General features: G+C 46.9%; 1 protein-coding gene across 1 annotated transcript in view; it reads right to left on the bottom strand.

The window, feature by feature from the left end:
• Positions 1 to 27,739, bottom strand: part of SMARCAD1 (SNF2 related chromatin remodeling ATPase with DExD box 1) — an 833,806-nt gene that overhangs the window by 19,107 nt on the left and 786,960 nt on the right. The window contains exon 23 of the mRNA XM_086961941.1: positions 21,529 to 21,638. Coding sequence (XP_086818067.1) covers positions 21,529 to 21,638 — 110 coding nt within the window. The remainder of the gene's footprint in view (positions 1 to 21,528; positions 21,639 to 27,739) is intronic.

The raw sequence follows: 27,739 nt of genomic DNA, 5'->3' as shown, positions 1-27,739 counted from the left end.
GGAAGTATGGTTGAAGCACCGAGGGGTGAATCTCCCACTCGTGCATTTGCTGGCTGTATCTGCTGAGCAGATCCGCTATCTGATTGTCCTTGCCTGGGAGGTGTTGCACCAGGAGAAAAATGTTTCTCTGGATGGCCCACTTCCACACTTGTTGTGCCAGATGCGACAGCTGTGGAGAGTGTGTTCCTCTCTGTTACTGTAGGTAGTACATCGCAGTCATGGTGTCTGTCCGGATCAACACGGTCTTGTTGCTGAGATGTACTTTGAAAGCTTTCATTGCCATGAACATTGCCATCGGCTCTAGCAGGTTGATGTGCAGTTTTCTCTGCTGCGTGGTCCATAGGCCCTGTACTGTGTGGTGGAGAACATGGGCTCCCCACCCTATCAGGGATGCGTCCGTTGTTAGCACAATTTGTGGTACAGGCTCCTGGAACAGTCGTCCCTTGCAAAGGTTTTGTGGTTTCCACCAATGCAGAGAGTTGTATGCACGACTGGTCACCAAAACTAGGTCGTTTAATTGTCCCTGAGCCTGGTTCCACTGCCGTGCTAGGCACTTTTGCAGCGGCCGCATGTGAAGTCTTGCATGAGGGACTATGAAGATGCACGAGGCCATCATTCCAATCAGTTGCATAAACACTCGGGCTGGGAGTGAGTGTTGCGGCCTGAACTTCTGGATGAGCGTTTGGATGCTGCTTATTCTGGCAGGATTCGGTTGTGCTTTTGCTGCCAGAGTGTCTATTGTTGTTCCCAGATACTGCTGGAGGTGGGCAGGCTGGAGATGGGATTTGTTGTAGTTCAGCGAGAAACCTAAAGCGTGCAGAAGGTGAATAGTGCGCGACATGTGGCTGGCACACCTCTGTGGCTGACTGTGCTTGTATTAGCCAATCTTCCAGATATGGATCGACATGGATATGCTGTCTTCTGAGGTGTGCAGCTACTGTTGCCAGGCACTTGGTGAACACCCTTGGGGCTGTTACCCCAAAAGGGAGGACCTTGAATTGGTAGTGCTGGTTTAGAATTGGGAACCTGAGATATTTCCTGTGTGCTGGGTGTATAGGTATATGGAAATATGCGTCTTTGAGGTCCAATGTTGCGAGGAAGTCTCCTTGACGCAACAGTGGCAACACCTGCTGTAGAGTGATCATGTGGAAATGCTCTGATAAGATGTATTGGTTTAGGGGCCTGAGGTCTAAAATCGGTTTGAGAGACCCGTCCTTTTTGGGGATTAGAAAGTACAGAGTACACCCCTGTACCTTGGTGTTCTAAGGGTACTAGTTCTATGGCCCCTTTTTGTAGCATGCTGATGACTTCCTGCTGCAATAAGTGTAGGTGTTCTGCGGACGTAGAACGTTGTCTTGGGGGTATGTTGGGTGGTGTGGACATTAACTCTAGGCAATATCCATGTTGTATCATTTGCCTCACCCACCTGTCTGTAGTTATGGTTTCCCAGACTGTCAGGAACTGCTGTAGTCTTCCCCCGACCGGTGTTACATGGTCTGGGGGCAGTGACAAGAAGTCACTGTTTGGTGTTGGTGGAGGATCTGGAGCTGTTATTTCCTTGTCCTCTACCCTAGGTGCTATTGCCACGGTATCCACCTCTACTGTTCTTGTTGTAGGTGTTTTGCGTGTTGCTTTTAGTATACGAGGTTTGCTGTGTTGAGGCTCCTCTAAGAGCTCCTCTGTTGCCAGAGCAACGAAAGGAAACGCATCTATATTGCTGTGACTGCGGGGCACCCATAGACTTGGCTGTCTGTGTCCTTTTTCATTTTGTCCAGTATGGTGTCCCCATTAGAACCAAATAAATAGTCAGGGTTAACGGGTTGATTAAGTAAAGTGGTTTGAACTTCATTTTTAAACCCGGAGATGCGTAGCCACGCATGTCGTCTGAGCATGACGCTGGTGTTGATAGCCCTAGCTGCTGTGTCTGCTGCATCTAAGGCTCATTTTATGGATGCATTAGATATGAGCTTGCCCTCTTGTATCAGGAATTCTGCCTGTTCCTTATAAAGGTCAGGTAGGTGTTGAACGATTTGTTCCAGTATGTCGTAGTGCGCCCTGCCATACCTAGCTAACAGTGCTTGCGTGTTTGCAATTCTCCAGATGCTAGCTGCTTGAGCAGCCACCCTTTTTCCTGATGCCTCCAGAATTTTGAACTCTTTGTCTGGAGGTGTAGCTTCGCCAGATGTTTGAGAATTAGCACGTTTACGTGCATTGGAGACAACCAGAGAGTCCAAAGGCAGTTGTCCCTTAATATATGTAGGGTCAACCGGGGCTGGTCTATATTTCCTCTCTATCCTAGGGTTAATGACCCGTGCCCTGGTTGTGTCTTTAAATATGTCCCCTGCATGTTTAAGCACCCCTTTCAGCATTGGCAATGTTTTGACATTTTTCTCCGAGGTGCTAAAAGTGTCAAAAAGGAAGTCTTCATCAATGGGATCTGTGTGCAGCTCCACATGGTGAATATATGCTGCCCTTTCTATCAGTGCGTTAAAGGCAGCTGTGTCCTCTGTAGGCGATGTTTTTACAGGGTATGCAGAGTTGTCAGGAATTGTTTGAGAATCTCGAGGATCCACAGGGTCAGTCCATGGCTGAGTTTGTGTGTCCTGGTCAGTATCCGTTGGATAATTGTATTGGTCATTGTCCTCATACTCCCCATAGTCATTTGTGCGTGTGGGCGAGTACATATATGTTTCCTGTACATATGGTGTGAAAGTTTCAAAGAGAACTGCAGATGTTGAAGTGTCTCTTTTCCTCTTTAGAGGTATCTTGTAGGACTCAACGGTAGTTTCAGGCCTGATTTTCCTCTTTAACAGGGTAACCCTCCCGGTGTCGGGGTCGACATACAGTTTAGACTGTTCTTCAGCTGAGGGATCCTGTTCCTCTGCTACTGTAGCTTTTCCCCCCATTCTCGGCCTCTTTGGCTGGGTCGGTTCGAATCCGCTATCTTTTTCGACCACCCTTAGCTTGACATGCGGAGGAAGTCCGAATTTTATCGGTCCGAGAGGTTGTTGGACCGTTTTAGTAGCCTGTATAATCTTTTTTGGAGCCGTCGTTTTCGATCCGACTGTTTTTGGTTGTTCGATAACCATTCTGTGGCCCGGTGTGGACTTTGGAGCATGTTGCTTCGGAGCGATGCTTTTGTCCCTCGGTTCGACGAAGCTCTTCGGCTCGAGTCTCGATTTCGGTATAAGTGTCTTTGTGTGCACTTGCTTGGTTGTTCGACGCATAACTTCGGATCGACAATCGTTGTCTGTTCGAGTCCCTTTTTAGTGTTGCCAGGCGTCGACGTCGTCGGGTCGACTGCCTTCCGCTTAATCGCGGACGTGGTAGTAGCAGCTCTGGCCTCGACGACCTTTGCAAGCGACCTCGATGGGTCGACGATCTGTTTTTGCTTGGTCGGCTTAGACGGATCCGCCATTCTCGGTCCAAAGAATGGGATGTCGATCAGTTTCGATTTCCGTTTGGTAGCACTTTAGGTTTCGATTTCTCCAGATTTTGGAAATGTCGTACCGATGGCTCTTGTAATATATTCGTAGCCGGGCTTAACTGGGGGCTATCGAATCGTCGTTTTGATCTTGGCTAAGGCCTTCCGGCGATGCCTCGACCTGAGCCTCTGGATCTGAACCTGCGAATATATTGGGCTCCGTACTCACGGTCGGCCAAGTGTCCTCGCCGGAGTCGTCCTCGACGGCTCCTATGCCTGGTTCGTCGCCCCCTACCTCGATGTCTTCCTCGTCATCAACGCAGTAGTTGGAGTTGTGTTCAGACCCCTGCTCCGACTGCTGATCCGAGTCCTCAGGGTCGACGACCTCTTCGTCGTCTTCAAAGATGTTCTCTGGCGCTGACCTCTGCATCGTCTGTCGCGCCGCACGTCGAACCCGAAGAGTCTTTTTCGACCTAAATTGAGCACAAGCTAAGCAGTCGGCTTCGTTGTGTTCAGGAGATAAACACTTATTACAGACTGGGTGTTTATCAATGTGTGGGTATTTAGAGTTACAGTTGGGGCATCGCTTAAAAGGACTTCATTCCATCGACGATGGGCCTTGGTGTCGAGAAGGCCACGCGGCCCGATTCGACGTCCTGAGTAGAAAGAACAGGAATAAGTTGTAGGTACCGATCGAAGATACAATACCGACGCCCCTAAGGCCTTTTGGCCTTTAGAAAGTTAGAAATATATTTCCGAACTCCGAGTAACGAAAGTACATCCGAACCCAATGGCGGAAAAAAACAATCTGAGGAAGGAGAGGATGCCCATGCGCACTGTAGTTCAGAGGAGGAGCCGCCTATCTCGTGATACTTCGAAGACTCTTCCAGGACAACAATGTGCAATCATCCGAACCCAACACTAGGCGGCGATCTATGCACAGATATGAATTCAGCAGCCCACATGCCTCGAACAACGGTCTTTTCTCTTAGTAGGTCTGGCATTTTTCAGTGGCAATGTGCTGTGGGATTCTGAAAGAAATTTGCTCATACTGTACCCGAATTTGGAGTTATATATTCAAATTCCAAAGCTGTTGAAACATTACACAACTAGTGCCCGGTTGTTTATCTTCCATGGGAACCTGAAAAGTTATCATTGAAGTACATTCAAGGGTAGACAATTCAGTTTTCTCAATAAAGTTGGCATTAGGAATAGTCTTTGAGTTTGGACTTCATCATAAAATTCTGCTGGGAGGATGGTGGTGAAGGCCAGGATGAGTCAGAAGAAGGAAAATATATATTTAAAGATCAAAATGAAGATACAGACAAGGATAGGGAATATCGATTTACTGAAGTGTCCACTGATTTCTCAAAAGCCTCCGATAATGTAGTTATCAATTGCTGAACCTGCTCATCACAAAGAACAGGAGCAGGAGGAGGAGGGCAGACTCCTCCTCCCTACATCGTCTCCAACTTCCATTGTCTCCAGATCCTTTGAGCAATGTTGTTTCTTGGATACATTCATAAGCCTCCTTGAGAAGAAGGTTGTGGACAATCAGCTGGGTAACTTGCAGAGCAACCAAAGGTCATCTCACCACATCTCAATCTATTTGACATGAGATCCAGAGTATTTTCTATGTAGCAGGGCAACCAGTCTCCAAGGCTCCAAAGACACGTCCCTTTCGTTGTCCCACTCCCAGTAATTTTGCGCATGTGGTTTGAGAAAGAAGGGGACCACAGAGGCGCTGCCATGAAATTCCTAAGAGGGCTTGGCATGGATAAAGGGCTCTGAAAAGAGACATGCCTTCTGGTGCTCTCCTATTCCCTGTCATAGACCATTCCAATGTGTGCTCTATGCTAGGATGCTAGGAGAACGAAGGTGAGCACAGAGGGTCCCAGGGTGAGAATTTAGAAGAGGCTATCCATTTGCTTGAATTGACAAACAGAAGCTTCAGGCTTCTCCTCAGAAGCCATCAAGTTAAAAGAAGCAGAAAAGCACCTGCCTTTACCAAATGCTATATTTTAAACGTAAGCCCTATTAGCAAAGAGGCTAGCCTTTTGTACCACAGAGTAAATTACCTGACTCTTACCTCTGAAGCTGTGCTAAGCCAACCACCCTTCCAGAGGGTTAGAAAGTATAGTCTGATAACAATCCAGAATGCTCAGTGACTGCATCTAAAATATGGCTTTGGCAGGTTTAAACAGTCGATCCTCAAAGCGTAAACCAGTCAGGCCCATGTAAAGTATATGCACAAAGCAGCCAAGAGAAACAGAAAGTGTTGTGGGCTTCTCCCCATTTATCTCACAAGTACAGATAGGTCATTATCGGGGAAGAGGAGAGCGGAAGGCCCAAATTCTGAAAGTTATGTTTATCAGATGGGTCATGTAGTCCCTGAGTAGGAGGAGGCACACTTCAAACATGTAAGGACTTGTATGAGAATAGTGTTAAGGAGGTAATGCACTATCAGACTACACCCAAAAAAGCAAAAACACCAATGTAAAATGCCTTCTAAAAGACAGGACTCTGTCCTTACATTTTTATTTGTACCAACTTTGAGCCATATTGTTTCAGTGCTAAAAACTGAAGTGTTATGTTCTGGAAACCTCAACTGATTTATAACTTCAGCTTTTTGTGAGCTGATGAAAAGCAAAGCAGTAATTCATTGACAGAGTGAAAGTACAAAAATGGCTAGACGTTTAAGATACTTTAGGCACTCTAGAATGAGCTATTCGCTAACAGGTAGACCAATAAATCCTCAAGAAAGCCATGGTGCTTCATTTTAATGAGTTATCAGGGGAGAAAGCACAACATTATCAAATGTTTTTGGGGATACAGGAGTCAACATTCACTGTGTCACCCAGTGAACAGATAAAGATCATAAGACGCATTTAAAAACTCAAAATATAAAAAGGGTAGTGTATATTCCTCACCTTCAGAATATCCCTACAAGCCAGGCTGGATCCGGAAGGCTTTCACATCAGTGCTCCTGGGCACTGTGTGGCTCCGCATTTACACTGTAGTGCCCGGAACTGACAGAGCGGTGCCACATACCACACCTGTGCACAGACGTCCGTTTTATTCTTGGCTCTATCCACGCCCTTGAGTGCGGCGCACACAATCAAAAGGTACCAGTGTGCAGATCTCTACTTTATGTATGGAATAAGCTACTATTCAACAGAAATAGGAGATGGGAGGGCAGTGAGGAACCCCAGTAGGTACAGGAGGTTTGGCGTAGTCTGGAGGTAGGAAATGACTGAGGGGGGCGAGCCCGCCTTCAGCAGCCAATCTTCGAAGTAGAAGAAGACTGGAAATCCAAAACTCCGCAGAAGAGCTGCAACCACCACCATCACTTTGCGAACACCCGAGGGGCACGGGTAAGGCCGAAAGGGAGCTCAGCAAACTGAAAGTGATCTTGGCCCACCGTGAACTGCAGGTAACAGGGCAGGAAGGGGATGTAGATATATACGTCCTGCAAGTATAACACTACCATCTAGTCTCCCTGACCCAGGGCAGACAGAACTTGGGCAAGCATGAACATTTTGAACTTCTCCATTTTCAAGAAGAGAATGAGAAGGCTCAAGTCTAGGATAGGACAAAGTCCTCCGTCCTGCTTTGGAATCAGAAAGTAGCAGGAATCACAACCTACTTCTGATGCAGCCACCCTCTCTATGGCTCCGTTAGCCAAGAGAGCCTCCATTTGATAGATCAAGGAGAGAATGTCTTCCGTCAGACGATCATAAGTGGGTTGCAAGGGGGGAGCAGCTCCTTTGGACAATATGTAGGACCCACGTTTGATGTCACTGACTGCCAGTGGGGCAGGTGATGACATATCCTGCATTTCCCTAGGTGCCCATGTAGGTTGAGGGCAAACTAAAGAGTTTTGGAAGCAGCGGTTGGTTGGGGGGTGGTGTGACTAACCCAACCACTGGCCGCCTGTCCCAGTGTTTATGGGACCCGCACCCTCGGCCATGCAAAAAGGCTGGGAAGCCAGTTGGCTGTGGTCGCTGGGAGGGATGGGCATGGCTTTAGACCCCTTCTGTGGCCAAGAAAGTGGTGGAAGCTGGATGGAGTTCAGCGAGGGGTAAGACCAAGGACCTGGCCATAGCTCTGCTGTCCTTAAAGCACCAGCACTGAATCGATCTTCTCTCCATAGAAGCAAGAGTCATTAAAGGGTATGTCCATGAGGGAAGCCTAGATTTCCCCTGAAAAGCCAGACATTCTCAGCCAGGAGGCAAGTCAAATGACAAACTGCTGCTGCTCAATCACCACGCAAGGAGGTGGAGGCTGGACAGGTTTGGGTGGAGGACCGTCCCTTGCTGCTGTGACAGAAGATCCTCCAGTAGAGGCAGTTGGATTGGGGGATCAATGGCCATGTTAAGCAGCTCAGTATACCAAACTCTTCATGCCCAATCTGGAGCCACAAGAATTACTTAGGCTCGGCAGCGCTTGAACTTTTTCAGCACTCTAAGCAGAAGTGATGTAGGTGGAAAGGCGTATAGAAGCCCGCAACCCCACTTGCGACAACAAGAGTCGCCAAGCGAGGGCTGCCTTGGAAATTCCAACGCGCAGAATTGCTGACATTGCACGTTTTCTTTGGTGGCGAATAGATATAACCAAGGCTCTCCCCACTGTTGAAAGAGACCTTGCACCATCTTAGAGTGAAGACGCCATTCGTGATCAATCATGCACCTGCAGCTGAGTTTGTTTGCCCTGGCGTTCAGTGAACCTGCCAGGTGTTGAACCACCAGGGATATGCCCTGATGTTCCAGCCATGTTCAGAGACGGAGGGCCTCTTGACATAGGGTCCACGAATCTAACCCTTGTTTGTTGCTATACCACATGGCGGTGGTGTTGTCCGTGAACACCTGCACTACTCTTCCTCCGAATGCAAGACAGATCGCCAGAAGCTCCAAAAGGTTGAGCTTGAACTCCGTCGGAGACCAGAGGCCTCTGATCTCCGCCTCTCTTATGTGGCACCCCATTCCAGAAGGGATGCATCTGTCACCACTGTGTGTTCTGGTTGGGGAAAGGAGAGGGATCTGCCATTGACCCAATCCTAGTTCATGAGCCACCACTGCAATGTTCGTGCTGTGCCCTCCGAGATCTGGACGCAACTAGACAGATTCCCCTGTGCTGCGCCCACTGGAACTTCAGGTCCCACTGCAGAGCCTGCATGTGCCACCTGGCATGTTCGACCAGCAGGATGCAGGAGGCCATGAGGCCCAGCAGCCTCAGGGTCACTATGACCGAAACCCGGGATTGAGTCTGTAAGATCAGAATCATAGCCCGAATATCCCAGACTCGCAGTTCATATAAACCCGAAACTGCATTATGTCCAGATCCGCTCTGATGAAGAGAAGCTTCTGAGAGGAGGTCAGGTGTGACTTCAGCACGTTGGAGAACCCCAGCGAATGCAGGAGGTTGGCCGTAGTCTAGAGGTGGGAGACAACTGCATCGAGATAGGGGAAGATTGGAACCCCTGATCTGCACAGATGAGCTGCGACCACCGCCATCACTTTCGTGAATATCCGAGGGGCGCTGGTAAGGCCAAAGCGGAGCACGGTAAGCTGAAAGTGCTTGTGGCGTAGCGTGAACGCCCGGCAGGACGGGGAAGTGAAAATAAGCATCCTGCAAGTCCAACGCTACCATCCAGTCTCCAGGGTCGAGGGCAGACAAGACCTGAGCAAGGGTCAACACTTTGAACTTCTCCTTCGGTAGGAAGCGGTTGACGTCCCTGAGATCCAAGATAGGACGTAGGTCCTTGTCCTTCTTGGGCATCAGAAAGTAGTGGGAATAGCAACCACAACCTACTTTTGGGGCAGGAACGCACTCAATGGTTCCCTTTGCCAAGAGAGCTGTAACATCCTGTTGGAGAAGGGCCAGGTGATCCCACGACATGCGATGGTACTGGGGTGGCATGGCTGGAGGGATAGTCTCGAAGGGGAGGGGAATAGCCCCTTTGCACTATCTGCAAACCCCACCTGTCTGACATGATGGTGCGCCAGTGGGGGAGGTGATGGTGAATCCTGCCGCCCACTGGCGTTTGATGGGCCTGAAAGGTCAGACTAGGAAGGTTTGGAGGCTGCTGCAGAGGGGGCGGTGGTTGACTGGCATGCCCGCTGGCCCTCAGAATCATGTCAGTGGTTCCCACGTCCCCGGCCACGCTGAGGTTGAACAGCTTCTGCTGGCCCGTGGCTCTGAAAGGAACATGCTGGGGCACCCCTTACGAGGCCATGAAAGGGTCGAAGGGCAGACCAGGGAGCGTGGTGAAGAGGCCCAAGGACTTGGCCGTAGCCCGAGAGTGCTTGAAGCGCTCTAACGCACTGTCTGCCTTGTCGCCGAACAGGCGACGGCCATCAAAGGGAATGTCCATCAAGGTGTTCTGGACATCCCCAGAAACGAATATACTACTTACCAGTATGCATCTGTTCTTGGCATGTAGGGCTGCTGACATTCATATCTTTGCATAGATCGCCGCCTAGTGTTGGGTCCGGATGATTGCACGTTGTTGTCCTGGAAGAGTCTTCGAAGTATCACGAGATAGGTGGCTCCTCCCCTGGACTACAGTGCGCATGGGCATCGACTCCATCACAGATTGTTTTTAGCCATTGTGACCAAGATGGAGTGAAACTAAGTGAATGATGACCATGCTAGAAGTATGTGTGAATTCTGCAGCTGCTACAGGCGCCGGGGAGGAGGGCGGGCAATATGAATGTCAGCAGCCCCACATGCCAAGAAAGATGCATACTGGTAAGTAGCATATTCGGTTCGAGGCATGTGGGCTGCTGAATTCATATCTGTGCATAGAATACATAGCAGTCCCTCCATTAGCGGCGGCCGCCCGTGCCAGCTGCAGCAGTTTGGAAAAGTGTTTTTAGAACAGCCTGCCCTACAGCTGCCTGCTGTTTGGAGTGCACATCAACACAATAATGCTTTGTAAATGTGTGCGTGGTAGACCATGTGGCTGCTCTACATATGTCTTCCAAAGGGATATTTCCAAGGAAAGCCATGGAGGCCCCCAACTTTCTGGTGGAGTGGGCCCGCAGTGGAATGGTGAGAGTACGTTTGGCTTTCAGATAGCAGATCTGAATACATTTAACTATCCACCTAGCTATACCAGCTTTGGAAATGGTGTTACCTTTGTGTTGTGGCGCAAAGGCAACAAAGAGTTGTTTAGTTTTCCTAAAATCCTTGGTCCTATCAATGTAATACATCAAGGCCCTCTTGACGTCAAGGGTGTGGAGCATTCTCTCCGCCAATGACTCAGGATTTTGGAAGAACACAGGTAATTCAATAGTTTGGTTAATATGGAAGTGAGATACTACTTTAGGAAGGAATTTAGGGTTAGTGCGAAGCACCACACTGTTGGAATGAATTTGAATAAATGGCTCTTGTATAGTTAGTGCTTGGAGCTCACTAACTCGTCGCAGCGATGTAATCGCTATAAGGAAAGCCACTTTCCATGTTAAGAATTGAATCTCGCAGCAATGCAGCGGTCCAAAGGGGGGACCCATCAGCCTGGTGAGGACCACATTGAGGTTCCACTCCGGAGCTGGCGGAGTCCGCGGAGGAATAACTCGCTTGAGCCCTTCTAGAAAGGCTTTAATAGCAGGCACCCTGAAAAATGAGAGGTGCTGCCTGTTTTGAAGATAAGCAGCCATCGCAGATAGATGTATGAGAATGGAAGCATAGGCCAAATTACATTTGTACAGATGGAAAAGATAACAAATGATGTTCTGGATAGACGCATCTAGCGGGTTAATGTTGTGGTCTGCACAGTAAATGACAAACCGCTTCCACTTCGCCGCGTAGCATGCTCTAGTGGTGGGCTTCCTCGCCTCCCGAATGATGTCCATGCAGTCTGGAGGTAGGTTTAGGTAGCCAAACTAAGACCTCAGGAGCCAGATCGCCAGGTTGAGCTGTTGCGGATCTGGATGCTGAATGTCACCATGGCTCTGCGTCAGAAGGCTGGGTGTAAGGCGTAGCCTCTGATGCGGTACCACTGACAGTTCTAGAAACGTGGTGTACCATGGTTGGCGAGCCCACGTTGGAGCAACCAGGATGAGAGTCATCGAGTGCTGCCTGAGTTTGCGTGCCACCAGCGGTATCAGAGGTGCTGGGGGAAAAGCGTACGCAAATCTGCCTGACCAGTTCATCCATATTGCATTGCCCTGCGACTGTGGGTGTGGAAACCTGGCGGCGAAGCTTTGGCATTTTGCGTTATCCCTTGTGGCGAACAGGTCTATCTCTGGATGACACCACTTTTGGAAGTACGGGTGGAGTACTGATGGATGCAACTCCCACTCGTGCATTTGGTGGCTGTACATGCTGAGCAGGTCCGCCATCTGATTGCCCTTGCCCGGGAGGTGTTCCGCCATGAGGAAGATGTTCCTCTGAATGGCCCACTTCCACATGCTCTGAGCCAGATGAGACAGCTGCGGAGAGTGGGTACCTCCCTGTTTCTGAATGTAGTACATGGCTGCCATGTTGCCCGTCCGGATCAACACGACCTTGTTGCACAGATGTACTTTGAAAGCTTTTAGTGCCATGAAGATTGCCATCAGTTCCAGAACATTGATGTGCATCTTCCGTTGCTGTTACGTCCATAGTTCCTGCACAGTGTAATGGAGTACATGAGCTCCCCATCCCTGGAGAGAAGCGTCCGTTGTCGGGATGATCTGTGGCACAGGCCCTTGCAAAGGTTTTGTGGATTCCACCAATGCAGAGAGTTGTATGCCCGACCGCTCACCAACACTAGATCTTTCAACTGTCCATGAGCCTGAGTCCACTGACGTGCTAAGCACTCCTGAAGCAGACGCATATGTAGTCTCGCGTGCGGGACTATGGAGATTCAGGAGGCCATCATGCCTATCAACTGCATGAACACTCTTGCTCGAAGCGAGTTTTGAGGTCTGAATTTTTGTATCAGCGATTGAATGCTGCTGACTCTCACTGAATTCGGCTGTGCTGTGGCCGCCAGAGTATTTATCGTCGCACCCAGATACTGCCATATGTGGGCGGGCTGGAGGTGGGATTTTGGGTAATTAATTGAGAATCCCAGGTCGTGAAGGAGGTGAATGGTGTGGGACACGTGAGCTGCACACTGCTGGGCTGACTTTGCCTGGATGAGCCAGTCATCCAGATAAGGGTAGACATGGATGTTCCGTCTCCTTAGGTGCGCCGCCACTGTCGCCAGGAACTTTGTGAACACCCTAGGTGCCGTGGTGACTCCGAAAGGCAAAGCCTTGAACTGGTAGTGTTGGTTTTGGATGGTGAACCGGAGGTACTTTCTGTGTGATGGGTGTAGTGGAATGTGGAAATACGCATCCTTTAGGTCTAAAGTTGCGAGAAAATCCCCCTGACTGAGCAACGGGAGCACTTGCTGCAGGGTCAGCATATGGAAGTGCTCCGACAGGATATACTGGTTGAGGTGTCGGAGGTCCAAGATGGGCCTGAGGGACCTGTCCTTCTTTGGAATTAAGAAGTACAGGGAGTAGACCCCTGTGCCTCTTTCCTGTAAGGGCACGAGCTCTATTGCTCCTTTTTGCAGCATGACGATTACCTCCTGCTGCAATAAGTGCAAATGCTCGGCAGACATAGGACGGTGTCTTGGGGGTATGTTGGGTGGAGTGGATTTTAACTCCATACAATAACCGTATTGTATAAGTTTTCTGACCCACCTGTCTGTGGTCATGGTTCTCCAGACCGGCAGGAACTGCTGGAGTCTCCCCCCGACCGGTGTTACGTGGTCGGGGGGCAGTGACAAGGCGTCACTGTTTGTTGGTGGCAGAGGATCTGGAGTTGTTGTTTCCACGACCTCTGCCCTTGGCGCTATTACCACGATATCCACCTCGACTCTTGTTGGTGTATGTGGACTGAGTGTTGCCTTTGTAGTACTGTGTGGTTTGGGAGAGCTGGCCTCTGGAAACGCCTCTAGTGCTTGAGCGACGAAAAGACCCACCCCGAAACTGATGGGACTGTAAGGCACCCATGGATTTAGCAGTTTCAGTGTCCTTCTTAATCTTTTCTAAGGTGGTGTCAACCTCTGGGCCAAACAGGTGATCTGGATTGACTGATTAAGGATGGTGGTTTGTATCTCTGGCTTAAATCCAGAGATTCTCAGCCAGGCATGTTGTCGTAGCATAACACTGGTGTTGACAGCCCTGGCTGCGGTGTCAGCCGTGTCCAGAGCGCACTTAATTGAAGCTTTAGAGATCAGCTTCCCTTCCTGAATAAGCATCTCAGCTGCCTCCTTGTATTCATCAGGTAGGTGCTGCAACAGGGTCTCCAGCGTGTCATAGTGTGCCCTGTCATACCTTGCCAGAAACGCTTGTGTGTTAGAAATGTGCCAGATGTTGGCCGCTTGTGCTGCCACCCCTTTCCCTGATGCCTCAAAGACCTTAGATTCTTTGTCTGGGGGAGGAGCATCACCCGTAGTCTGAGAATTAGCCCTCTTCCGGGCATTCGAGACGACAAGAAAGTCCAGAGGCAACTGTCCTTTGATGTAGGTAGGATCAGTTGGCGCTGACTTCTACTTCTTTTCGATCCTAGGGTTTATCACCCTCGCCCTGATTGGCTCTTTAAAGATCTCTCCAGCATGTTTTAAGACACCTTTCAACATAGGCAGAGTCTTGACAGTTCTCTCTGAGACTGAGAAGGTATCAAAAAGGAAATCGACGTCAATAGGGTCAGCATGGTGCTGGACGTCGTGATTTTTAGCCGCCCGTTCAATGAGGGCATTGAATGCTGCAGAGTCCTCTGTAGGAGACGTCTTCACAGAATACAGTTGAGGGTCTTGTCCTGAATGAGGATCACCTGGGTCAGCACCAGCGGCCCAGGGTTCATTGGTATCTTCAGGGTCTGTATAGACGGGATAGCTGTACTCATCCTCATCATCGCCCTCCCCAGCGTCCACATCAGAGTAAGTGGGCGAAACATTATGAGTCTGTGGAGAAAGTGGTTCCACCAAGACAGGAGTGGAAGAAGAGTCCTTTTTCTTTAGAGGAATCTTGTAGGACTCCATTGGTTGTTCAGGGGCAATTTTCCGCTTGTGGAGGGAAAGCCTGCCCGTTTCGGCATCAATAAAGTGTTCTTGCTGCTCCTCTACTGAAGGTCGTCGAGGCTTTGGAGTGGGGACCACCGTCGACGACTTCGGCGCCGAGGAAACCTTCTCGGGGACGCCGGCGACCGCCTTAGGAGTGAAAGCCTTCGGCGCCACTTTTGGCGGCAACGTAAAGTGAATGGGCGTCGACGCCTTGTGAGGTTGCTCGACCGGCTTCGGAGGCGGAGGATCCTTCGGTCCGACCGATGAGGCCTTCTCCCTGATGCGCTGTAGGGAGTCCGTCACCTTCTTGGTGAGAGCGGCGGACGGGCGCGCCGGTTCGACGGGATCCTTCAAGGCCTCACCAGGAGTAGACTCTCGGGGTGCGCCGCTCTTGGCCCTGTCCTGTTGACGCGGAGTCTCGAGAACCTTCGGGTCACTGAGTCCTTTCTTCGGGTCGCCGAGCCCTTTGCTGGTGTCGATCGTCTTCGGCGCCGACGTACTCGGCTCGACCACCTTGATTTTAGTCTACGGCACGGCAGACTTCGTCTCGACGCCCTTGACTTGAGCCTTCGGCTCGACAACACCCTTCTGCTTCTTTGGCGCCGATCCTTGGATCCGACCAAAGGGATGCGCACTTTCGGTTTCGAGGTCGGCACCTGCGCAGTTTCTTGAGTCGAGAACGTAGGTTTCACTTTCGGTTTCGATTTGCCAGGGTGTGGCTCAGCAGCAATGTCCGTGGCCGGGCCCGAAGGCGGGGCCGTAGAACCCATTGTAAGATCTTGGGTAAGGCCTAGTGGCGATCCCTCGACCTGAGCCTTATGAATCGGTACGGCCCCAGTGTCAGTTTGAGGAAGCTCTTCGTCCGAGCTATCCTCCATGGCCCCGAGGGCCCCGTCGTCGTCCCCTACCTCGTCGACGGCTTCTTCGGCTTCGAACATTTCGGCGTCCGCGTCGTAGTCGACGTGGGGTTAGACTCACTGATGTCCCTGGCAGATTCTTCCTCGACATCCCCTGCATTGAATATGTCCACAGGCGTCGGTGCAGCGTGCTGGGCCTCCTGGCGCGCAGCTCGTCGAAGCTTAAGCGTCTTCTTGGACCTGAAGCGGGAACAAGCCATACACTTGGCTTCATCATGGTCCGGCGACAGACACTTGATGCACACCGGGTGGACGTCGATGTGGGGATACTTCGAGTTGCAGACGGGACATCTCTTAAATGGACTACGGTCCATGACGAACAGTCGATAGGGTCTGAAGAGTCGACTGGGCCTTCCGTGCCGAAAGCACGCGGGTGTATGGAATCCGGCTCGTAACCGAGCTGGAAGAACTAAGACAGAACGCAAGACTATACCGACGAAGAAAACTAAAGACCTTTTGGTCTTAAGAAAGTTTTTTATCGATTCCGACTAGAGGGAACCCAAAGACATCTGAACCCAATGGCGGAAAAAAACGATCTGAGGATGGAGTCGATGCCCATGCGCTCTGTAGTCCAGGGGAGGAGCCACCTATCTCGTGATACTTCGAAGACTCTTCCAGGACAACAACGTGCAATCATCCGGACCCAACACTAGGCGGCGATCTATGCAAAGATATGAATTTAGCAGCCCACATGCCTCAAACAGCCAGTCGTCCTCAACCAGGCGTGACTGCGAAGCGCCACTAACGCTGAAATGGTCCTACCAGTGAGTCCGCAGTGTCCAGTCCACAGCGGATGGCGAACTTTGCTGCGTCTCTCCCCTCGGCAACAGCATGGGAGAGCACGGCCCAGGCCTCCTCCGGACACTGAGGCAGCACTTGTGCCAACGTATCCCACACGGAGTAGGAATAACGGCTCAAGAGGCATGCAGTGTACACCGACTGCATCCCTAAGCTGGAGGAAGAAAACCACTTCTTCCCAAACTGATCCAGCTTTTTGGATTCCCTGTCCGGTGGTGGGGTAGGGAATGCGCTTTGGGAAGCTGAGGCGTGGACTACCAAGCTCTCGGGGGAATGGTGTTGGGAGAGGAGCGTGGGGAGGCGTCGAGCAACCATCCTATCCACACAAGCCCCTGTGGTGGGCCTGGACCTGGTGCCCAAAAGGATGTCTGTGGTTCGGCAGCCTGAGCACGACTTGGGGTCGTGGTCATGGCTCCAGGCAGTAGAGGCACCAGCGGAGCAGATCCGTCACCGACATCAGTTGAGAACAGGAACTGCAGGCCTTGAAATTGGGCATACTTCGTGCACCAGGAGACAATGTAAGATACGAAAAGAAGTCATCAAAAGTCACAAAAGGTCAGTCAAAAAGTGACTGGGAGTACCGCTCTCTCTGGATCTGCGCTTGCTGGCGGCGAAAAAGAAAGAACGGACGTCAGCGTGCAAGGGCGGCGTCTAAGTAACTTACGTGACGTCATCCTGGCAACCACGATGCCGACAACGGACGTGGAGTCGACCGACACCACCTACCGACACGCAGGGGTACTGCTGATGAAAAACTTTCCAGATCCAGTCTGATGCCTGGGGTTAATTCTAAGGTAGGCAATCTATAACTAACTGTTTCTTTCAGATAGCCATAACTGGTATGCCTGGGTACCAAGTTAATAATATTAGTAATAGTTCTTGACACCACATGATTTATCACTCAAATATCAGCTTTAAATATATTTTAGAAATTCAAACATTTATCTGCAGACATCAGGTAATTCTGTCTTAAAACACATTTTTGTCTCGAATACACACTTTTCAATTATGGCACACATATATTAATTCCAACAAGCAAAAGCTTCTAATTAAGTGGGCTGAGCTGCACACAGGAGAGCTACTTTCATGTAGGCAGAGAGCTACCAGTAGCTCAGGAGTAACTCGCTGTAGAATTCTGTACTAGACATTCCCAGTAAAGGTAACAAGAATTTTGGGCAGTGTGGACTGTTGTGCCCAAGAAAAGCTTCTCCCAGTTCATCAAAACTGAATCCAAAAGTGCATCATTGAAAGGGAGCAAGGGTTCTGAAAGTTGGATTCCAGTTATGCAGGTGGCATGGATAAGTCTAGTTCCTCTGCTGCTTTACGTACAACAGAGGAAAAAGAACAGTCTTTTTTGGAAGAATATGGGATGTGACCTTTTGAGTCTGGCATGAGACAGAGATCCAAAAATTGTGGGTGTGGCTATTTGCCTCTGGTGTTTCTGATCCCTATCTTACTATTGACATGAAAACTGGGCCAAATACACCCTTTCCTGTGTATGACTCTCAGAATAGTGATGGCAAGCAATCACATGCTTCCCTGGGAGGTACTGGGGCAAGATTTCAGAACTCAAAGGCCAGCCTGAAGAAACAATAACTAAATGCCTAGCCATTACTTGTCTTTATGTAAAAGAAAATACATTAATCACCCAGCAGTAGCTAAATACCCAACAATGCACAACAATTAGTGAATACAGGCTGGTACCACTGGCTATGATCTCTTGTGTGCAATACACCACTACCACTGTTTCTCTCTCTCTTGGGCGACCCAGTCAATTATAGTTGCCAGTATTTTGTGCCATGAGCATTAAGTGAAATCTCAACAAATGAAGGGCGGAATGCTGAATGATTCAAACATTCTCCCCCGTCAAGAGATCTGGGTTAAATCCATCATACTTTTGCCCACTACGCCAGCCCAGTTTGGACCCAGCCATATGCAAATGAGTCATTACCCTGTGCCTCATGGGTACAGTCCAGACCGAGCTGCCAAACCAGGTCTTCCCTGGACCAGAAACAAGCATCCTGGGACCAGTTTCAGGGTATGTCACCCTTCATTAGCCAGGCTAGCTTGAATCCAGTGGCTCAGTGAGGAAAGGACACACGTCTGGGCATACCCATCCCACTTAGGGAAAAAAGTGAAACTGCAACAAATGATGGACGGAATGCTTAATGATTCAAACATTCTCCCCAAGTCAAGAGATCTGGGTTAAATCCATTGTTATTTTGCCCACTACGCCACCCCAGTTTGGACCCAGCCATATGCAAATCAGTCTTGACCCTGTGCCTTATGGGTACAGTTCAGACCAAACTGCCAAGCCAGGTCCTTCCAGGACAGGAAACAAGCACCCTGTGACCAGTAAAGGTTACCTTATGCTGACAGAACAGGCTCAGGAGCGCAATGGGTTTGCTTGTTCTTACCCCCATTGCTAAGGGGGGGGAAGAGAAAACACAGTCCTCGCACTTTAGTCTTCCGTGTGCTACAATTACTCCCTTTCAACCGTAGGCAGAGGCCTGCATTACCTTCTTATTGGTTCTGCAGTGATGCTGGACAGAAAGTTCAGCACAGCCAGTGGATCCAGTGAATGAGAGGGCCCTCCCTTCAGTATAGGAGTTGCCAGGCGAATGCAGAAGGCATGTCCTGTCATAGCAGTCATGGCATCTTGCAGCTGTGGCCTTCCCCTGGCCAAATACAGATGGGTCCTACAGCAAGGTATATGTGGCACACACCGGGCCAACTGGTTAGCAAGGAAGTGTCCTTGGCATTTGCAGCCTTCACAGGTCAACCAACTATACCTAGGCAGCAATATGCTCCATCAAAGGCTACAGCAGCAACAGATCACAGCCCAACACAGCTACCAGGAACACAATATTGACTGAATTTGTGCAGTCTTAGGGTGCAGTTTTCAGCAACCAAATCAGACCGAGACCAGAAGACCGACTCACTGTATGGATTGCTCCTAGCTTTATTTTCTTAAGTAAGAGGGAGTAAGGTTGGTGATGTCATGCTCTTCCAGGCTTGCTGTTTTAGATTGGAGTGACTGACCAACAACAAAGTGATGGTTGACCTGAGTTTGTACTTCTTGGCATCGCACCTTCTTTTTGTACCCTAGGCAATTGAGGCGGGTGTGAGGGCCAAAGGTGAGCACAGGAATTTGGGCAGAATGGTGGTAGCCGGTTAAGGTAAATGGTCATACGGACAGCACTTGTGTTGGGCCAACGAAGGTGATCTTCACTAGTGAAGATAATCTTCTTACCTCACTAATAATAAACTTTCTACCACATTTAGTTACTCAGTCCCTATATTAAGCTCTTGCCTCGTCTTAATAGAGAGGGAATTAAAGGTTTCCTGCTTGTTAGGGCACCCACACTATGCACATGCAACAGGTGGTTTTGTGGGATTCTTGTAGTGACAGCAGCACAGATTTGCAGTGGACTACTGTTACCCAAATCGCTGACGGACAGGTTATGGTGGTCAGCTGAAACAAATGATCAGTGACAGAATGCAGTGATTAAGGGCAGAGGGATACAGCATAACTAATCCAAGTTTAAAGAGTAGGGAGAGGAATAAATCACAATCAATGAACTGAAAAAATTGGGTTATGGAATGGTAGTTGTGGAATTGTTAACCAAAATAATATCAAATGTAGATCCATGCACAAGTGTGAAAAGGGAATACGGTCAGAGGGCACACACAAGCAAGAGAAATGATAATGGTAATTTATGTCATATCTAAATGTCCAAGATTTCAGCTCGAATACCTACAGAAGTAGTTTTCAGCTCCAGCAATAGATGGTGCATAACAGATAGGATGGGATGCAGAGACATCGAGGACATAGCAGATTCTTGAAAATCACCATCAGTAATTGTTGAAAAATGTTAAGAAAACAAAGCGTTTTGGTGACTTACTAGAATTGTTTCCTGATAATCAGACGGGAAATCATTTAAGAGAGCATTCATCCCGGCTATGAATACCACAGTTAGAAGAGCGTGAAAGTGTATCAACTCAACAGATTCTGTTTAAAATTGTAACATGTTCTATTTCATCCACAGCACCTCTAAATTGAACATTTGTTGGACAGGAACATTCTTGCTCGTAATCATCTTTTCCTTCTTAGATAAATAAAGTTGGAATTTATTTGAAACTATACAAGGCATTTGGAGCATAAGTATTGTCTTCATATTTCCCCATATGAAGCCATCCCAGCAATCTCTTTCCTGTACCTTGCCGGAAATCAGCTATATTGCAGACTGATAACCCTTTATTAACAGAATTGGAAAGGGGTTGTCAGTTATAATAATCTGAAGGGGCCATTCTGCATCTGGAACAAACCCATATACAAATTCCTCTTACTGAAATTACATTTATTCTGCAGATCATAACTGAGCGGACAGACAGGAGGCACCTTCGACATTCTGCATTATCAATAAGGGGTTGGTAGTTGTCCGAAGCAGACATCCAATATATCTTTCAAGGAGTTCCTCCACGAAAAAATATAAACAAGCGGTGTTTCCAGTGAATGGTATGGACATTCTCCTGACTGTGAAATAAGAAGGAGTTTACTACAGAGCTTTCTACCGTCATTTTTCACCGTTCCCACACTGAAGCCTCAAGGAGAAACTGGAAATCTTTAGCTTAACTCTCAGTCTCTGCCAAGCAATAATGTAACCCATCTCGATGCTGTGAATACTGGAAAAGAGACTAAATGGCAATCATTTGCAAATGAAAAGTATTTCCATATTTTATTTCATTTTGAGCTTTAACAAAACAAATAAGACCCCACCCAGCTTTATAGTACATATCGGGTTTATGTTATGACCCATTAGTCATCATAAAGATATTGTATATCTTATCTATTATATTAATATAATCCATTTGAAACATTTAATATAAATCAGCCAGAAAATAAGCTACACTTAAGGCTCCCCGTTCTCCGTTTTTAGGGATTTTTACCGATAAATACAGACAGAAAACAATGTGTTTTCTGTCTGCATTTATTTTTAAAAGTGGATAAATAAAGAAAATGGTGCTTCTTTGAAGTGACTCTCCGTGCTGTCTCATGAATTGAAGCCCAACCGCTGAGCAGATGGACAGCATGGGAAATAAAAAAAGAAGATGAAATTACTTTAAATAATGGCATATGCCAACATACATTTGTGGTCTATTGCTAATCTTTAGTAGATGTATTGTTACATAATATTTGGCAGCTTAAATAGCTAAATCACAACAGACATCAAAGTATAAGAGCACGTCTATCGCTTAAATAAGTATGGATAAATACAGACGGAAAGGTTAAAAAAAGAAAATACCATAAAACCGGAAGCCCTATCATAATCTGAAATGCTTACCAGCATCTGCCGCAGTCATATCCTGCTCCAATTTCAATTTGTGCTGACTGATTTTCAGCATGGACTCTTCAATTGTTCCTTTGCTGATTAATTTTGTAACACGCACTGCTCTATAAAACAATTAAAAAACAAGGAAGGGAAAACAAACTTTATAATGTTCTGTAGTTACCATAGTTAGACACATTTCTGGGAGAAAGATATATACGTCTAAGCTTTGACATTACAATTCGTCAAAATCTACTTTGTTACATAGCTACTGCAAAAATAAAAATAACAGAGGCACTTATGAAAGAGAAAAAACACAGGACCAGTGGCATCAAACTTTACAGCTGCATTCCAAAATGGGCAAAAAAGCAATAAAATGTAAGGAAATATAATATATTATATATTCATTTACAAAACAGTTAAATCCGTATTATGGTTCTGCCTTAAACGTACAAAATCACAGAAATTCAGTAGTTATGGATTTTAATGCGCTCAACAAGTCACAACTTGCGCCATCCGCCATTCGCTCTCTTGATAGTCGATTTTTGTATCTGTGCTGTTGACAAATTGGTGTTAGGTGCACGGGGATTGGCACAAATTATGGAGTGTGCTGTGTGCATTGATAATCTAGCTAGCTATTTTCAAACACTGCACATTTCTCCAGATATTCACAAAGTTCTTGAGATGGGGCATCCAGAAGGGGACTCATTTCAGATGAAGTCTGCAGTTCTTCTACACACAAAACTCAAGATGAGACTTTTTATGGCAGTAAAAGTACGGCGAGTGACAAACCTTGAATTGGAAAAGATGCTGCATAGCCAGGTTAAGACACTAGCGACAAACCTTTTGATGACCCTCTAGAACATGGCCCATATTGTAAAAGGGGTGTGGGCTTTCCATAATTGGTCAAAACTCCCTGCAAGTCCTTTAGGACTAATCACAATGTCAGTCGTGCTCCACAGATTAGGTGACAGTAGGATAGGCCTCTAAAGATAGCAGCAACATGCCAGATAAACAACTGAAAACAAGACACCACCCCAGGGTGGACTTCTAGCGGTGAATAGGTCAAATGAGTATAGGTATAGCACTCAAGGTGCAGACTCCAGATTGGGAAACATTATGTCCAAGATGCCATCAAAGTAGTTTCAATATTCCAGCAGAGGCATTAAATGTCTAGATATAGCCTGAAAGAGAATTCTACATAATTTCAAAGCTGCTCAGGTGAAGCCTTGCAGCAGTTTGTACTATATACATTCTTGACTCCCATTTCTGGAGGATTTATCATCTTGCATCTACCCTCAAAAACCTTGTCCACTACTGGCAGTCATCAGAGCCAATAAAAACATGTTAGAAGGATGACAAAGCAATTGCCAGAATTAAGAAGGACGAAGGCATTTAAGTTCCAACCCCAGGGAGAGAGAAAAAGTGGGCATCCAATGGAACATGCTTGCCTGCTGAGGCTTGCAGTGAGGGAGCGTACAAGACGGAGATTGTAAAATAAAATAAAAACTGGAAGGAGTTGTAGGACGTTTTAATGGTGGCCACAGTAATCCATCATAGGTGAAGTGGAGCAAGCATCACCAGGTACCCGATGACCAGCCATGCAAAGGTGCTAAGGTTGTAAGGCAGTAATGTTCAGCTAGTATGTAAAGATAACCAGGTGGAAACTTATTTTATTCAAGGACTTCGAGAATCTCAATACTATTATGACCCAATGAGATATGACGTGTTTGGTCAGCACCTTGTCCATTTGTAGATAATAAGAAGACCACAAACAGCTGATCATTATCTCTGTCCTGTTGAGCATGAACAATGTGATAAGACACAGCATGCCTCGGGTCTCATACATGTTGCTGCTCTTCCTCTTTAGTGCAATGAGGCAGCAGAAGGTAGACTGATAGAATAGTGATGGACGCAATACAGAAACCTAATGAGGGCACATCAGAGAGGTTAAAGTCCCGGAACATGGAACAACCCTTCGTCCCTATTAAACTCGACATCTCGTTGCAGGACGTCAATGCTGCAGTAAAAGCTAGTAAAGGTGGGAAGGCGGCCGGCCCCGACGGGATACCTATAGACCTCTATAAAGCAAACTTAGATCTGGGGCCCCATTTTAACAAGAGTACTACGAGGATGTTGTGAGAAAGGATTCATTAAAACTTGGTTCGAATGAATTATTGTCCCTATTTTTAAAAAGGGAGACTGAAATGATCCGCCCTGCTACCGTCCGATATCTCTGCTGTACTCTTTGATGAAGGTGGCAGGCAGGATCATTTTAGACCGTTTGCAGGGATGGAGCAAAGAAAATGACATGCTAAGCGACGTCCAATATGGTTTTAGGTCAGGCCTAGGCACAAACAAGCAGATTTTAAATTTAAGTATTTTAATTAGTAAATATACCAAGGCAAAATCGGAGCAGTTTTATTTGGCCTGTGTAGATCACTCAGCAGCTTTTGACTGTGTAGTTCATGTAAAGTTATGGGGGGTGCTAGAGGGACTAAAAGTCGACCCTGTTTTAATTCAATTTCTAAAGTATTTGTACACTGGAGCTAGGGCAAAAGTCCGCTATGTCAGCATGGGAGAGTGCACTGCTACATTTAAGGTTGAAGAAGGCGTAAGGCAAGGATGTGTGTTGGCACCACTCCTGTTCTCCTTTACACTAATGCTCTAGAGCAGGAGTTGGTGCCAGGGACCCGCCTTACGTAAATTCTCCTCCTATCGTATCCCTTCTTTACGCCGATGATGCGGTCCTTATGGCCCGCAGTCAAATAGGTTTACAGAGGGCTCTTTCCTTTTACTCCTCTTTTATGGATAGGCTTGGCCTAAGATTAAACGCCAAGAAAAGTTTTATTATGTCTTGTGGTTCAATTAAGAACACTCAAAGAAAATTCCAGGCAGGGGGAAGTGAAGTTGGAACCGCTAATTCATTTAACCAAATAGGCGTTCTTTTCGAGAGGACAGGTTCTTGGGCATCAGCGGTTAAGGCAAGGAACCTTTTATACATGAAGTCTATAGCAGCCCTGTTTCATTTTTTAAAAAAACTGGGGAAAAGGCCCTTGGAAATTATGTTGAGGATGTACCGCGCTAAATGTGCGAGTATAGCTCTCTATGGGGCAGGAATTTGGGGCTTTCAAGATTGTACCCCAATTCATCTTTTTGAGATCTTTATTGAGCGTCCCAAACAGCGGACCTGTATTTAACTGCCATTCTGAGCTGGGAGTTACATACATTTCTGATTTGATTAGGGCTCAGCCAATTTTCCTATGGCACAGAATCTGGACCAAGGAGAATGCTACATTAAATAGGGAAATAATGAGGGATGCTATGAAGCTAGACAATACCCGTAAAATTCCATGGTTAAAATATGTGGAAGATTTTATGTATGACATCGGCCACCCCGAATATTTTTCTGTGCCTGAATCCCTACAGATTATCAAACGCAAAGAGGTTAAAGGGATCATCATAGCACACTTAGAAGATAATAGGCTAGTCCTTGCCTTGAACAAACCAACTGTGATTAACCATCAGCAGATTATAATTACATGTAGCATCCAACCTTATTTGCAACACGTATAGAGCAGATACAAAAGATATCTGCTGACCAGATTTAGATTTGGAATTCTTCATCATCTGGTTTCATACCCAAACATAAATGATTGGTGATGAAAATTATGCCACTGTCCATGTGATATCGTATCGCAACAAGGTACGATTCATGTGGTGCTATTTTGTAAATGTTATCTTATTGAGAGGCAAAGGTGGTTAAAACTTTTACTAAAAAGGGGTGGATAGAGACAATGTCGACCTGCCTTCATTTACTTGCAGATGTTGGAAAAACAGGATGGTAAATAATTATTGAATTTCGGGGACTGGTTGCTTGTTAGGATGATTTATTTGATGGAAAGTAATGTCTGAAACTATTATCGTAATTTGGCAGACCGATGTATATAGATGTTTTTAGATGAATTTGTTTTTATATGTATATGATTTTATGATTTTATTTCCTGAAATCGAATAAAGCTCATTTGATTGATTGATTGATTGACTGATAGAATAGTGATGGAGTGGCCCATGTGAAATGCAGATACCACCTTGGGAAGAAAGGTTGAGCAGGAACAAAGAACCAATATATTTGTCCATAACGGTGTGCAAGATGGACAAACTCAGAATTCATGAAGTTATCGTACTCCATGGCCTTAATTTATAATAGTCATTCGAGTAATACATTGCAAAGAGCAATAGTGCATTGGCTTGAAAAGGAATATAAAGAGGAAAGTAAACAATTTAAATCCCAATGAGGAACAATGAACGGAGTGGGAGAATACAAGTGATGTAAAAACTTTTAGAGAACACCCCTCTTGTGTTGAACTAAAATATGGATGGTCAGGAAGACACAAGAAGGTGGATATGGCAGCCAAATATCGTTTTACTGTCAGTAGAACCAGGCCCTGCACTGCAAAAGACAGAGAATTAAAGAACATTAGAAAGGCATAATTAAAAAGGAAAAAAGATGTTCCACTGACTCAAATATAGCAGCTAAGATGACACCTGTAAATTCAGTAGGGAGTCCAAAGGACTTTAGCGGGCACCACTCAATTTCCCAGTGTCTGGTGTAGCACATGACTACTGAGTTGCCAAGAGCAGGTCTACCTTGTATGGCAGAGGGAGGGAAATTCCAAATTATGTCAATACTAGTTACCACTTGCCTATCCTGGGGCTACCAAGATCAACTGTGCTTGATCCATCTGCACCTCAAGCATGGCCTTTGGCAGATGCAGAATCAGTGAAAATGTGTTCAGCAAGCCCTGAGACCAGCTGAACCAGGGATATTGCCCAGTTAACCATTTAGAGGAACGTTTATGGCATAAGATTGAAGAGTCTGTCGGTTTGAACTGTGACAGAGAGATCCACGTATGGACACCAGAATCACCTCCATCACTTCAGAGTGTAGTTTCTCCAAGGGAGAGGTGACAAGACAGTCACTCTTCTGTTGAGGGAATCTGCAAGTGTAGGTGCTCCTGTGAATATTCTCTGAGCCATGTCCAGTGCTACAGGTGAATCACCTCCCAAAACAATGCATCTGACCCTCCAGGCAGTGCTGTTGATAAAATGGATGGTGGTAGTGTTAGCCAACAGAATCTGAATGGCGCTCCTGGACATGGAAAAGAGAAACACCTTCATTCCAAGACAGATTGCCCGCAGCTCCAGCTTTTATGTGTAGCTGCTGGTCCGATGCAGAACAAACGCCTAGCAATGAGATATTGTATTGTAATTGCATTTATATAGCGCTTATTACCCCCGAAGAGGCGTCAAAGCGCTTTTTCAGCGGGTAGCACGCTACTCCAGGACCCATAGAGGATTAGTGTTGAATTAGTATAGTGAAATATGCAAGTACATTTTAAGTGGTGGATAGGTTAGTCAGTTATTTGGATATGGAATGATAGCAGAAGGGTAAAGGAGGACAAAGGTTTGTATTTATTTATCGCTTGTTGACACACGCTATTCAGGAAGCCTATAAAGGATTAGTTGTGAATTAATATGGTGAAATATGAGGTAATTTCAGTGGTGGATATTGTCTGTTACTTGGAGTGAGAGGGATAAAAGGGGAAGAAAGATTAGCATTCATATAGCACTTGCTACCCCTGATGGATGTTGAAGCACTTTTCTGGTGAGTAGCACGCCACTCCGGAACCCAAAAAAGGTTTAGTGTTGAAAATTAGTATAGTATAAATATGAAGTAATTTGAGTAGCAGATATGTTATTCAGTTATATGGGCAGTATATTAGTATAGTTGAATATGTAATTTGAGAAGGGAACATGTTAGTCTTAATTTTGATTGAAAAGGATAGTGGAGGGATAAAAGAGTGAAGGATTTTTTTTTAGGTCTTAGCAGTAGGAAGAGGCTTTTGGATGAGTAAAAAGGAGTTGGAGGGGAGGAGTCAGATGGGAATGTTTAGAAAGGTTTGTTTTAGGGGATCGATGTAGTAAAAAGAGGTGTCAGATGATGCAAGGAGGGGTAGAGCAGGAGAGAGTCTAGAAAGGGTTATTTTGGCGATCATAGCAGTGGTATGGGGTTTGGGATAAATGAGAGAGTGGATGTACAGGATATATTGATAGATGTATAGGATGAGAGATAGGGTAGTGCATTGGAATGAGTAGTAGAAAGAAGTTTGAGATGAGTCAGAAGGTTGGGCTAGAAGATATATTGAGCGAAGCATAGGCTGAC

The sequence above is a fragment of the Lissotriton vulgaris genome, chromosome 3_1 (genome assembly GCF_964263255.1).
Source record: "Lissotriton vulgaris chromosome 3_1, aLisVul1.2, whole genome shotgun sequence".
Lineage (NCBI taxonomy): Eukaryota > Metazoa > Chordata > Amphibia > Caudata > Salamandridae > Lissotriton > Lissotriton vulgaris.
This window is presented reverse-complemented; position numbering and strand designations above follow the sequence as displayed.